The sequence below is a fragment of the Nanorana parkeri genome, unplaced genomic scaffold (genome assembly GCF_000935625.1).
Source record: "Nanorana parkeri isolate BGI_ZX_2015 unplaced genomic scaffold, ASM93562v1 scaffold522, whole genome shotgun sequence".
Lineage (NCBI taxonomy): Eukaryota > Metazoa > Chordata > Amphibia > Anura > Dicroglossidae > Nanorana > Nanorana parkeri.
In genome coordinates this window covers 142036-156785 of record NW_017306790.1, presented here as the reverse complement: position 1 = coordinate 156785, position 14750 = coordinate 142036, and the positions used below count along the sequence as shown (strand labels likewise).

The following is a 14750-nucleotide window of genomic DNA, read 5'->3' as shown; positions in this document are numbered from 1 at the left end:
TCCTTTAAATAGCAGTTGAACATGGCACAATGGAGGGAATTTATCAAAACTGGAGCAGATAGAATGTGGAGCAGTAGCCCATAGCTACCAATCAGCTTCTATGCTCAGCTTGTTCAGTCAAGCTTTGAAAATGAAACAGATAAGTTAACTGGTTGCCACGGGCAACTGTCTACCAGATTCTGTCTGCTCAATTTTGTATTAGTTCCCCCATAGAGCTTCATCAAACTAAAGATCATTCATTGTAACATAGAGGTCAGCGTGCCATCAATAATCCTGGTACAATACGGTAGTACACACAGACGGCCAGCAGGGGGCGGGGTGAGTCATGGGAAGATCTACGTATGTGACACCTGCCGGAGTACACAAGACTCACCCTGTTTCCACCTGGCAGCCTGGCCCCGCCCCGTCCAGGAGACGAGCCGGAGAGGAAGAGTGATAGGAGGGAGAATGCTGGAGACAACCCGAGATCAGAGGCTACGTGTCAGGGGACCCCTCTTCATACTGTGCATGGTGAGGACAGGCGACACACATAATCCTCTTTTCCTGCATGTCATGCCCTGTGAGCTGTGCGTGTGGTCACATACGTGTTCTACCTGCACATATATATGTGGCCACCCTGTAGTAGTAGAATACATGACTTCTGCTGTATATCCCATATAAATAGATGATCAATATAAATATATCCCATATATAGATGACTATTCTCTCTATTTGCTTTTCTTGCTGGAGTCACACATATCGCCGCCCTATACTATGGCCATGTACATTGCCCTCTCACAATAGAGCACCCAGCACACTTGTCTTGTTCTTGATCCTATAGGCTGGTGATATGATTGCAGCGTCGTACATCACCGTCACTCTCTTTATTTCCGGAGATACAGGTTCTCCCTAGAATATTTATTCCCTGGAAATCTTTCTGGTGTTTGTGCTGAATAACTGAACCAGAAAATCCTTCTTCCCTGGACTGGACACGTCTTGAAGGGTACGGCTGGCTTCATGAATACAATAGGCATTGGACAGCTGCCTCCTACAATGGGAGAAATCTCGCTCTGGCCACTTCAAGCGGAACTTTAAACTGAACTGAGAAACTTGCAAGCAGGAAGGATTTTTTATGGCGGAAGGGACATACTATGGTAGGGGTGGGCAGTTCATGTTTGCAAGGGGCCACACGAGAATCTGGGACTGTTGTGGAGGGTCAAACCAATTCGGCCCTCCACAGAAGTCCCAGTTTCTTATATGATTAACGCACAGTACCATACATTACAGTGCAGCATGTGCCTTGTATTGCCATTCAATTGAATGGCACCCCAAATGTACCTCCTGGCTGTAATGTGCGGTACCGCAATACATGCATGCACTATTTTTTTCAATCGCACCACAATGCGCGGTATTGTGGTAGTGCATGTTACGGCGCATTCAATCACATTGTGGGAGGGAGGTGCTTTTGGGGTGCCATTGAAATCAATGACAACGCAAAGCACCTCCTGCACTGTTCACGCATGGTTGGTAAGAGTATTGTGCACGGACCCGATAGGAACAGGCCCTAATAGTAAATATGTGCCATTTTTTTGTTTCACATGCCGGAGAGGACAGAGGAGGAGGATGGTGTAAAGCTGGGGACAGGAAGAATTGGTCTCTGGTTGTTAGGACCGCCCAGCAGACTTAGAGGACTCCTGATGCCATTGGTTGCTAGGACCGCCCAGCAGACTTAGAGGACTCCTGATGCCATTGGTTGCTAGGACCGCCCAGCGGTCCTAGCAACCAAAGGGTGCACAGCAGGACCAGTTATGTCATTGGTTGCTAGGATGGTAGTGGTCCTAACGGCCAAGCACTGAAGAGGAACCGGACACGGACCAATCGCTGACCTGTGCTGGGCAATGACTTGCAGTGTATACATCGGCCTTGGAAGCCAGTGCATCCACTGTCAGACAGCCATATATGAGCGCTGGTCCAAGACCAAGGGTCGGATATTGCCCGTGTGCCGTAGAATGCCCAGGTCTATATTATGGGGTTGATTTATTAAAGGAGTAGAACATGTTTACTTTACAAGGGAATTTTCCCTTAGCTTGGTGACTATGATAAAAATTCATTTTGGAAAGAATCACGTGCAAGGAAAATTAAAATTACAAGATTTTTCTTTACTCGTGATTGGATGATAGAACTCAGCAGAGATTCACCTCATTCACTAAGCTAAGGGAAAATGCAAATGTTCCCCTTTTTGGAACAGCCTATACTCCTTGAAGCAGAAGTCAAGTCAGGAAAATGAAAACATTGCTGGTCGGGATTTATGGCAAAAGGGACAATCAAAGTCTCTTCTGCCAAAAAATGATTCTTCTTTCCAATTTTTTATTTCTGTGTACACAGTATGACACATACTCCATGCAGTGTATACACTCAGCCCAACACTAAGATGCCGTGAATGGACCGGGTGCCAGGGTTGACATAATTCCTGTGCGTGTGTGCAGGAGTTACATCATCAGTGGACATCCATTGGCTGAAGAGGAAGTCAGAAGGCGGGGGACCCACGATGGATCTGTCAGCCCTGGAGAAGATGTGTAACCTCTGCATACTTGTACATTGGCCAGAACATTTACAAAGCAGTTTGTTTACAAAATTGCTTTAAGTAGATCAACCCCTAAGTCTCTTCTGCAATAAAGGTTTCTTGCCTTCCTCCTCGCATGATGCTTTAGAACAGGGTTAGGCAACCTCGGCACTCCAGCTGTTGTAGAACTACATGTCCCATGAGGCAACTGCAAGACAATGAAAGCCACAGGCATGAATCCCAGAGGAAGAGACATGAAGGGATTTGTAGTTTCAGCACAGCTGGAGTGCTGAGGTTGCCTACCCTTGTCTTAGAATGTACATTTTTGGCACATCTCAGTGCCGGGATGAATAAACTCCTGTGCGCATGCGCAGGTGTTTTGTCATCCAAGCCCGGGTATGCACACCTGTGCAGAGACCTGGGTCCTGGTGCAGACAGTGTGCATCCAAGTGCGGGCACCCAGATCTGCACGGATGTGTAGGTTTGCATCTGCGTGTAACCATGTGCAGCCTGGTCCTCCCATAGGGAAGTACAAACTGCTGCACACAATTACACGCAGCACCTGGGACCAGGTCTTTGCACGAGCATGCAGGTTCTAACTAACTGTTAAAGCCAACTGGCCAGACTACTCATTTCCCCCTCTTTCCTTAATTGAAGCACTCCCATACCCTTAAAAAAAATCAATATTCATACCTATTTTTAATGGTGACTTTGGTCCAGTTGCATGAGTGCACATGTCCTCTGTGCCCTCTTCTTCTCTAGAGGAGGGCAGATCCTAAATGTTGCAGCAAGCGGCAACAGATAATATTGTGAAGTGGGTTGGATAATGCCAAGTGTCCTCATGTCTGCTGAGTCCTACACTATCCTTTTCACAAAAGCATACAAAAAAGGGGCACTTTAAATGGGTTACCTGGACTCAGGTACCCCTTTACTGGCCCTTTATGCACCGTAGTTATTTCTTTGGCTGATCAAAAAAAGGACACGTCACCATTTTATCTTTATTTTTTATAAAAATGGGTTCTGGTACCATATCATTGTATGCAAAATCCATGGAAGACTCTGTAACAAGCCGCCTCCCTCTCTCCATACTCGCTTCTAGTTTATCATACATTCTTGGATGATTTGAGGAAACACGGCGGTTGTGGCTTTGTACTTGTCATGCTGGAAGATTCTCTTGTTTCCCAGAGCTCTGTTGCTAATCCTTCAGCTGCTGGGAATAGTAATCCATGTTATTACTACTCTTCAATTAGTCATCCACGTGAAACACTTGAAAGACAGATTTGGCTCATTTCTAGATAATATCTCTCTGCTGACCCTCTGCCATTAGTTTAATGAGTCACAGATCCTATCAGTCCTGTATAACAAAGCCCTCGGTATAGGCATTATGTCCACAAGCTTATCTGCAGTCTAATCTTGTGTAGATGGTTCTACTAGATATGACATCATTTTTACCTGTTAATGTGTTGTGGCTGGATCAGGGAATGGTAATATGTCTATGACAATGTGGAAGCTCTACAGACACCCCCTGACTAACCAATCTAGGGGAATATGTATTGGGTCTGTGTGGTTTCTCCTGATCAGATCCTTTGAGATTAGACTGGCATAGAAGTATCTGCTTAGACCAATTATTGTTCAGGAGTGAGACCCCCAAACTACCAGCTTAGGTACCTTATGTCAAAATTGCTTTTTTCATCCTTGCTATCTTAGTGGTTGAGGGTCCCTCCATATAGTAACAGGTTACTTTTTACTGCTTACTTCCTACTACTTATTTCCGTTCCTACTACTTACTTCCCTTCCCACTACATACTTCCCTTCCTACTACTACTACTTCCTTCTACTTACTTCCCTTCCTACTACTTGCTTCCCTTCCTACTACTTCCCTTCCTACTACTTACTTCCTTCTACTTACTTCCCTTCCTACTACTTGCTTCCCTTCCTACTACTTACTTCCCTTCCTACTACTTCCCTTCCTACTACTACTTCCTCCTACTTACTTCCCTTCCTACAACTTGCTTCTCTTCCTACTACTTACTTCCCTTCCTAGTACTACTTCCATTCCTACTACTTACTTCCCTTGTTACTAGAGATGCACCGAAATAGAATTTTTAGACTGAAACCAAAAATAAAAAATATGTCAGGCCGAAAAACGAAAATTACTTTTTTTCCCCACCTTTTTAAAAAAATGTAAACATTAATTTCTACGTTTTTTTTTAAATTTATTTATTTAACTTTACTGTTGGGGGCTCTGGGGAAATTTTAGGGATCTAGACAGAATTTCAGAATTTTTAAATATGATTATTTATTTTTTTTTAGTCATCTTTGTATTTTTATATATTGTATATACTTTATTTATTTTTTATAAATATGAAGACTTTTTTTGTTGTTATTTAATTATCTCTTTATTAATTTTTTTTATGTTAAATACAATTACAAATGCAAATAAATACAAAAAAACAGAACAAACAAAAAAAAAAAAGAAAAGAAGAAAAAAGCAAAAAAAAAGAAGAAAAATCTACCTGCAAACCTCTCTGGTTAGGATGCACCAATCGATCACTAAGGCCTTCATATTTTAAATATTCTTAACTTAATAATGTAAAAGTTGCATATATATCAGGTTGTTTAAAACCAATCAAAATCATCTGAAGACTTTGTATTCTTCCCACAGGTTCCGTTCCTGTGCTCCACTAAGGAGACAACGTCTGTAACCAAACAATCCGAGCGGTACTTGAATAACAGAGACTATGTCACTTTTGAGAACGCTCCAGAAGGTCTTGCCAATGCAAACATTTCCGTGGAATATCTGTGTAGCAGGCCTTGCACGGTGCACATGGACGTTGTGGCTTCCTCGGAATTTAGAACTGGGATTTTAGTATTTAAAAAGTCTTGGAAGAATGAGAAACATGTCCATGAGCTCCGGAGCCGCTCCGTAAACTTGATGCTTCCCAGTCGTATGGTCTACAGGAGCGATGATATCATGAAGCACAGCATAGAGGTGTACTTTGTGGCACTACGTGCGTGGGTGGTGCACAATGACCACGTAGAAAGTGACTCCAAACACAACGAAACCATTTTCTATGCAGCAGCCAAGGCTTATAAAGTGGTAGATACCAGACCACCACATCAGCGTCCTTACAAAGATCATCAGATATGTAAGTCATGGTACCTAGAGCACAGGTGGAGGAAAAAGGAAACATCCATATCTGTGTGCCCATTGGAAACAGGTAAGTCCATGCTATGCATTTCCAGCTTAAAGCATTTCATAGAAAGTAACTCCGGAAATGAAAAAATGAATCCTTGCAGTGCGGCTACCCCTGCACTGAAAGGTTTAAGTGCTCGTTTTGGTCTATGGGCTCGGAATACAGAAAATATACTCACCTGATCCTCAGTCCTGTGGCAATCAGCGCTTACTTCACTCCCCCTCCGTTTTCCGGCTGTGGCACGCCCCACTGCATCCTCACATCTAATGCAGATTGATAGACTCGTATTAGATGTGATGGCGTCAGCGGGGCTTAGACGGCCAGAGCCCGGGGGAGAAGAGGCTGCAGGAACTGCTCTAGTAGCCAGGCTGGACTGAGGATCAGGCAAGTATATCTGTGAAAAGGGAACTTGTTATCTATACCAGCTAATCAGATGATCTTGTTTATTCTCTCACACTGCAGTGGAAAAATAAAAGGGAAAATGGTTTTCGTTGTTTTAGGCAACAAGAACTATTTTGCATTTACTTTTAGGCCTCATTCACACAGCTAAGTGTCGGCCCGTACAGATCCGTGCGGTATTTATGGCCGTATCGGGCCGCTTCCAGGAAGGACAGGTGCTGCGTGTGATTGTACACAGCAGCCTGTTCTTCTCTATGGGAGTACGCCGACCGTACGCTCACCCGAGTTGCACATCCTTGCGCGTGTCCGTACTCGTACGCAGACAGGATGGATACTGTCTGCGTCCGAGCATGGATACCCGTGCGGATGTTCAGTTTGGGTGAGCCTACAGTGGTGTACTCCCATAGAGAAGAACAGGCTGCTGTGTACAATCACACGCAGCACCTGTCCTTCCCGGGAGCGGCCCAATGCGGCCGTGCATGCCGCACGGATCTGTACGGGCCGACACTTAGCTGTGTGAATGAGGCCTTAGGTGCAAACTGCATGGCAGACGAATCTGCAAGTATCTATACCCTTTGGGGTTCATTTATATACACCGGGCTGATGCTATTCATATGGCACTAGCGCCCCTAGATAACACTGCCGAGTATAGAAATCATCATGTATCTGACATCTTTAAATGAACCTCAAAATGTACAGATATCTGCAGACTTACACAACTATAGATCATTCAATGTCTGCCATTCAGTTTGCACCTGAAAGTAAATGCAAAAGAATTCTTGTTGCTGAAAACAACCAACTTTTATAACTGAACTGAGTCTTGTGCAGCGATCGCCGTGTATTCACTGGGTGACAATGCACAATTTTTCATTGTTTGTTTACATGTATAGTAAGCATATTGTTTATGTTTATAGTATAAAGGTATAAATAGCAGATGTTTATTTTTTATTTTATATTGTTGTTTATTAACATGTACTATTTGTATACCAATTACCTAGTTGTATGGTTGCATCAAGCTGGGATAGTGTCAAGCTGGCCATACACTAGTAAACACAGTAGATGGACAAATCTCCCACTGCAGATATTGTATCCTAACAGCTTGCGCCCAAACAGTGTCAGTATACCCAAACAATGACTGCAGATGATTGGTGAGGCTTCCGACAGAGCCACTCATGGAGTGAATTTTGTCTGGTTGACAAAAACTGACCGAGATTCATTTTATATATGGCCATACACAAGGGCTGAATGAGAGAAATCACTTAATACCCCCATCCATGTTACATAGAGCAGAGTCTCAGGGGTGTGGACATTTAACTAAAAAAAACTACTTGTCCAAGGACTAAAGTGGGGGCCCAATCAACGTGTCCCTCGTGACAATCTACTTGTCCCTTGTCACAATCTATTTGTCCCTCGTGACAAACCGTATTTATCTGTGCTAAGAAATGCTTCAAATTGCAAGCACTCATTGGTCAGCTTAGTCATCTGACCACGCTGAACAGTGAGTGCTTGCAGTTTGCATTTCCATAGCGCAGGACGGCAGTACGGGGTACGGATACTACACCTGTACTGGCGGAGGGGAAGGGCCACTTTCCGAAATGTAAGTATAGTGGGAAGGGGACCAGATTTGAGCGGGTAATTCCATTTTCCCAAATTACTTGCAAAAGTGAACTTACACTATAATGAACATTGTGCGTGTAAAGCTGGCCATACACCTTACAATTTATCTCCAGATTCTCTATGGTCAGATGGAAAAGGTGCAACAGATTCCTCCATCTACACTTAACTTTGTGGATTGAGTAATCTCCACCTGGGCCAATCTGACCATAGAGAATCTGGAGATAAATTGTAAGGTGTATGGCCAGCTGACCACAGAAAATCTGCAGATAATTGTAAGGTGTATGGGCACCTTAAGAGAGCGCTGCTGCCCGGCTACCACAATATGGAACACAGCGGAATGGGGGCAGCACTCAGCGCACGCACACACAATTACCTACATGTGCGTTTATTCGCATGCAGATAGTGGGGGCAGCAGGGTTGGTTTTAATTTTTTATTTTTTATCTTCTTTTTATTTATTTTTTACTTAACTGTATTGCTATCACACAGGCGACAGGTCTTTATAGAGCGTGCCCTCCAATACAGAAGACAACTGAGACAGGAAGCGTTGTGAGTACAGCACTCCTATCTCACTGATCTCACAGAGCAGATCGGAGAATAGAAGTTTTCCAGTCTGATCCTTCCTCTCCACAGTGGGACCACTAAAATCATGGTGGGGAGCCGGGGTGGAGGTATAAAACGACTGACTGCTCCCCTGCTCTACATTTAACACTGCTTACCCGCAACAGAGCTAAATGTAGAAAAAAAAACACCTGCCCGGCACATGGAACCTTCAGAGTCTACACTGTCAGCTATTGTATTCAGGCAGCCACTGAACCCAATGATTGGATGCAGTCATTGTTCAGCCAAATATTTTCCAGTTGAATTTTGTGGATCCGATTGGTGCTGACCGAGCCACCCACAGACGAAATTCAAGTCATGTATGGCAAGCTTCATAGTTGCTAGTAAATTGAATGAAGGAAGTCTTTTACTACAGTCAATTTTCAGGTTGAGTGGTTGCAAATCCTTTAACAATAGTTTGCCCTTGATATGTGAGGAATAAACTGAGAAAAAAAACAACCTGTGCCATTGCAGCCATCAGCAGCACCTATGTAATCTTATCTGAAGGTTTTATTGCAACAGGAAGAGTAGTTCTGGGATCTGGTTTGACAAGGATATGTCAATAGACTATTATCTGATTCCTGGTTATCTTATCTGAAATCTCCACAATAGGTCTGAGTGGGCCTATGAAGAAACTTGGGGCTACACAAGTCAGTCTTTCTGGTACTTCAGTAGAACACCGGTTCTCCATTAAAACGTTCAAAACTCTCTCATTGTGTTCGCAGTGCCCAGGTTACTTTGTACTCAGGCTGATGGCAGAGTGCAGACCTTTCCAAAACTTTCATTTTATTTCTGGTAACATGCCGGGGCAGGCTTTGTGTAAAAATAGTTTTCTCTTTGGCACAGAACTCCAAGATTTCATTGCTCACTTTAAGCTTCTTACACTGCACATGTAGAAGCTGTGGCAAGTCAGATAGACCCCACCTCATTTCCTGGCTGGAGGGCATCTAGCATCATCTAGTTCTAGCCTCTTCAGCTTTACTGTCTCTGGCTTGCCCCTTTCATTCATTGGATTTTGGTTCTTTTTTTTGGTTCTAATTGTAAAGGCTCATCATTTATTTTCTATGTGTCTCAGCTCCATCTAGTGGCCATAATGTAGTATTGCATCAATACATTCAACCTACGGTAAGAATAAAATAGATTAAAGTAGAATTAAACCATCTTTTTTTGCATATATCTACTGCTAGCAAGCAGTAGTTATATGTAAAGACGTTAAAAAGAAATAAAAAAAGTTACCAAACAGGTTATTACTTATCAGTGTCTCTGCCACTTGCTCCCGTAAAGATCTGAAGATTCTCGAGCGGCCATGAAGGATCATGGGGCAGGCGAATGCGCAGGAAAGATCTTCTACCGGGAGAAGAGGAGAGACACAGGGTAAAGTAATGCAGGTAGCCCGGCAGCGTGCATGCGGACAGACATGGGACACAGAAGACACAGCTGTCAGCGCTGGACCAGAGACCGGCACCAGTGCTGGGGGTACTCCTGAAAACTACTGGAAAGAAGAAGATGATCGGATCAAGAGGCATTATTTAGGGTAAGTCCTTGGAGGGGGGGGGGGATTGTTACTTTAATGTCACTTTAAGTACGGTCGTTTTTGTCCTTATTTGCACAGAACAAACATTACCGGGCAAAGGACCCTGCAATTTGTTTTAAACAAACCACTTAAAGTGTAAATCCCACTATATGTTTTTTTTATGTGTTTTGCTTCATACAACATATCTAAAAATAATTTTTACAAAAATATTTCTTACCTTTCAGATATTTCTATGTAGCAGGCCTCTGTGCAAACTGCAAGCTAATGTTGACATTTTTAAAGTGAGAGGAAAATAACTTCCTATAAAAAGAATAGGCAAACACTGAACTTCCCCTCATTAACATACAATGATTCTAGATCTTAACCCCTTCATGACCGAGGCCTTTTTTTTTTTCCCGTTTTTTGCACCCATGTTATAATCCACATTTTAGGCCTGAAAATTACTTCAAACCCCCAAATATTGCACGATATTAGCGCAACTTATTATCAAACCTCAAAATTTTGTGGAAAATGCACTTAAATGCCCCAAAACTCAATGAAATACCCATTTTTATTAAAATATAAAAGATGAGGTTACACGGATTAAATAGATACCCAGCATGCCCAGGTAAAAAATTGTGTGCGTCTGTGAAACGGCAACAAAATTCAGTACCCCATAGACGACACTTTAAAAGCCCCCATAGGTCATCATTTTAGAGATACGCATAAATATTTGCCCTAGAATTATTGCTCTCAATCTGATGTGCGCAGAGATAGGCATAGGGGGGCTTACAAGTGATAGGATTTTGGGGGTGACAGGTACTCTTTAAGGTGATACTGGGGGGTCTGAATGGACATTTGCCGCTCTCCTCCCCAGCTTCCCACCGACACCTGAGATGCCGATCCCAGGCCCCTAGGAGGGGCAGCGGAGCCCGGGAAACACGGCGGGGGGAGGCGGTCAGTTTACCGGATTCGCTTCTATTGTAAAGCCGGCCTTCTTATGTTTTATTTTAAAGTCTATGAACATCCCTAAATGTTGCATAAGAAGTGGATGTCCGGGTGCATAGTAGTGACAGGAAGTGATGGCAGCCAGTTTGATGTACATTAAACACGTCTTAACACTGTTCTGCTGTGTGAAACGAATTTCCTTGTTTGCAGGGTCATAAATCATACAAGAAATATGTTAATGCTGACATAGCTAAGGATACAACGGTAGGCAATGTCCCAGGCAGTTCCGCGTATGTGAGATTCCATCAAATCATCATTCTTAGCACGATGCTTTATCTCTGGATTCGAATAAGATTAGTTTGGAGACGATTTGAGGGAAACTTGTCACCAGGGAGGAGAGGTGATGGTGGTGTAATGTAAGAGTGGGTGTATGCCAGGCTCCATGCTCTGCACGTGTACTGCCTATCCGGCGCCAGGGATTCACTATGCTTTCCATTAGCCCATCACTGCCTGGCCGCCCCTGTGTGATAGCATTTGGAGGTGACAGGTTCTCTTTATTGAACCTGTCACCTCCAATACAGGAGTTCTAGCACAGCACTGTGCTGGAAATCCTGTGACAGCTGAGAGGGGAAGACTGCTCTCCCCTCTCACTGTTTACACGGAGTGGCAGGGTTCATTTTAACCCTGCCGCACTGCTCACCGCATCAGCGGCCAGCGAGGAGAGAAACTCGGAGGACGGAGCCAGCCAGGAGAGAGGTAGGTGCGGGGGGTGGGGTGGAATGAACGAAAAAGCTGCTTCTTCACACTACATTTAGCCCAAAGCAGGGCTAAATGTAGAAAACAACTACCTGCCCGGCGCCCATAACTGCATGTCCTAGGCGTTGGGGGATTTCACACCGCTGTTGCCCCTCTGCTTCCTGCCGCCCCGAGGTCGGGCCTCATGGCCTTGTGGGGAATCCGGCCCTGGATATGAGTCTTGAGGTGAAGCCCAGAACTGTGGAAGGGTTTGTCAAAAGTCCTGCATCCTTCCATAGACATGCAAGTTCCTTAAAAAGACCTCCCTCTCCTTCCCCTTACTTCCCCTGCCAAGGGGAAGCTGATAGAGAAATATTCAGCTTCTACATCTTGCTGTGTCTGGTCCTTTATATTCTCATGGACCCATACTCCCTTTCCTCATCCCCAAGGTGGCTCCCTGCCGAAACTATATTTATATCCCTCAGACCCTAAACTATAATGCTCCCCTGGCAGAGGACACGGCTGGCATTCAAAGTAGTATTAATAGGAAATTACTTTTTATGAGCTGAAGAAGTTCCTGTACTGAAGGCTACAGATCAACACCCAACACGTTTCTAGATCAATCATTGTGTGAAGGGTTGACAGCTTACAGCTGCATCCAACAGCACTGCATGTGACTAATTTGTACCTGAAGTACACAGAAAGATTTGCTCTGATGCAACACCAAAATAATTAAATTGAACTCCAGACAAACAGCTAAATACAGATAAAATACATATACGGGATATGTTTTATCTGCCTATGGATTTGTATATTTGTCCATCAAGTCCTGAGATGAGATGTACACAGCTCTGCCACACAGCACAGCCCTGTCTGGCAGGGAAGGGGACCTGATTTTCTATGCTGACACTTACAGGTCTTGCCCCTTCCCCTGACTGAAAGTGTGAGACTGATGAGCTAATCTCTCTGCCACTCTGCTTTCTCCTACTGTTAGCATTCCCATTCCACGGCACTGGGAATTCAAGTGGTTAACTCCCCAGTTTACCCCATTTATTTCTAATTAACTAATCGAGGTTTGCATTTTGTGTAGAGTTCTTCTTAAGTGTATTACAGCAGAAAGCTTATGTTGTGTTCTCTGTAGTAATATCTCTTCCCTTCTGTCTATAGATGTGTTCACCCTGATCTCTTCCCCGCTGGCATCAAGCCATGAATACAGCGGCCTTATCAAGAAATTTGAGTCATTTAATAACATAGACCTGGAGATGAGAAGACGCCAGCTTGTTAAGCATTACCCGATGTGAGATGAGATAACACTGAATACTCATTTTTTTCCCACACATGACACACAATATAGGAGAAGTAATGGGAGAGTAAAATATACTCTTCCCAATGCTTAGAGCTGACGTGGCACACTGCAGCTGTCACATGCTGGCTCTGTAGCTCAAGAGCTGACTGATCAAATGACCTCTGATCGTTCAGCTCATGGTCTTCTCCATGCAGAGAGCAGTAACTGTCAATCACCATTCCACGCAGGTATTTCCCCATCCCATCTCTGTTCCTCCAGCGCTTATTGGAGGGACAGAAAGGGGAGGGGCGAGACAGCTGTCAATCAGGCAGCTGGGTGGATCACAACAGTAGTGTTGGGATCCTTCCTGACTGAGGCGCAGCTCTTCGCTGTCAGCATATATCAGCATTATTCCGCTATATGCTGACTTTGGGTCACAGGAGGACATTAGTAAATATTCTGCTGTGACCCAAAAGAGAAGTAAAGCCAAAAAAAAGGTTTGGCTTTACTTCTCTTTTAATTGCATATGGAAAAGACGTCCAGGGCCAGTCAGTATTCATTTATATGAAAATATTGTATCGTTAATGTTATCTCCTGCCTGGACATTAAAGGAGAACTATGAGGTGAGTGCTTTTCACTCACCTCATAGTTCTAGCCGACCTGTGACAATGAGACAGTCACAGGTCGGCTCAGTAGATCGGGAGGTGAGAGAACATATACCGGCGTTCGCTCACTTCTCGATCCTGTCACAGCTCTCTGCCGTGACAGGGGATTGGCTGGATTCCCCGCTCCGATCCGCCAGCGCTGACTGGCGGAACGGACGGGGAGGGGGCGGGTACAGCTGGCTCTGCCTCTAGATAGGCAGAACCAGCTGTCACTCACGCAGCTGGGCGGATCTAGACATAATTGTCGGGATCCGCTTCAGCTGCGGCGTCTCAGTATATTGAGCTTTGGGTAACGGGAGGACGCTAGTTTGTGTCCTCCCGTTACCCTAAGGAGAACTATGGGGAAAAGCCCTAACCCCATAGTTCTCCTTTAAGGGGAAATTGAAGCCAAAGGCTTTTTTTTATATCTGGATAGAGTGTCTGTGTCCCCGTTTGCAAGATTCACCCTCTCTATTAGTTCTGGTGACCTTGCTGACAACCAGGGATTTCACTCTCTTTGGAGGGATTTCTCCTCACTTTCGTTTGTGGCTGTTGGACAGGAAGTAAAGGGAAATCCCATACTCTATCGAAAACTAAAAAAAATAACTAAGTTATTGCTGAAACTTCTAAATGTAACTCACTCCTGTACAGTAACTACATGTGCACTTTACAGTTTGTTCTGCCTATAGACAGGTGGATCACTCACTGAGCATGGCAGATTTAACCACTTCAATGAGTTCCTTTTCTTTAGAAAGCAGCCACAGCCTGAGTAGAAAGCCCGTCCCCTGCGAACAGTCTGTAGAAAAGGACCCTTCCTGTCTTCTGTGTAGAAGCAGTAGTCTCTTTGAGTAGTCAGAACTACAGTAGAGTTCTCCAATCAGCAGGAAGCATCAGCTTTGCTGAGTGGAGCCTTGTAGGTCTGACTCGGCAGGGGTGTGTGTTGGATTTTGGATGTTGTTGTGGGGTCTTTTGTGACCTCTTGGATGAGTCGTCGCTGCGCTCTTGGGGTAATTTTGGTTGGGCGCCCACTCCTGGGAAGGTTCACCACTTTTCTATGTTTTTGCCATTTGTGGATAATGGCTCTCACTGTGGTTCCCTGGAGTCCCAAAGCTTCAGAAATGGCTTTATAACCTTTTCCAGACTGATAGATCTCAATTACTTTCTTTCTCATTTGTTACTGGATTTCTTTGGATGTCGGCATGATGTGTAGCTTTTGAGGATCTTTTGGTCTACTTCACTTTGTCAGTCAAGTCTTATTTAAGTGATTTCTTG

At 44.3% G+C, this 14750-nt stretch overlaps 1 protein-coding gene across 1 annotated transcript in view; it reads left to right on the top strand.

The window, feature by feature from the left end:
- The first annotated feature begins 402 nt into the window (after nt 1–402).
- Nucleotides 403–14750, top strand: part of SEL1L3 (SEL1L family member 3) — a 53848-nt gene continuing 39500 nt past the window's right edge. The window contains exons 1-3 of the mRNA XM_018561403.1: nt 403–510; nt 5208–5763; nt 12717–12846. Coding sequence (XP_018416905.1) covers nt 448–510; nt 5208–5763; nt 12717–12846 — 749 coding nt within the window. The 5' untranslated portion in view covers nt 403–447. The remainder of the gene's footprint in view (nt 511–5207; nt 5764–12716; nt 12847–14750) is intronic.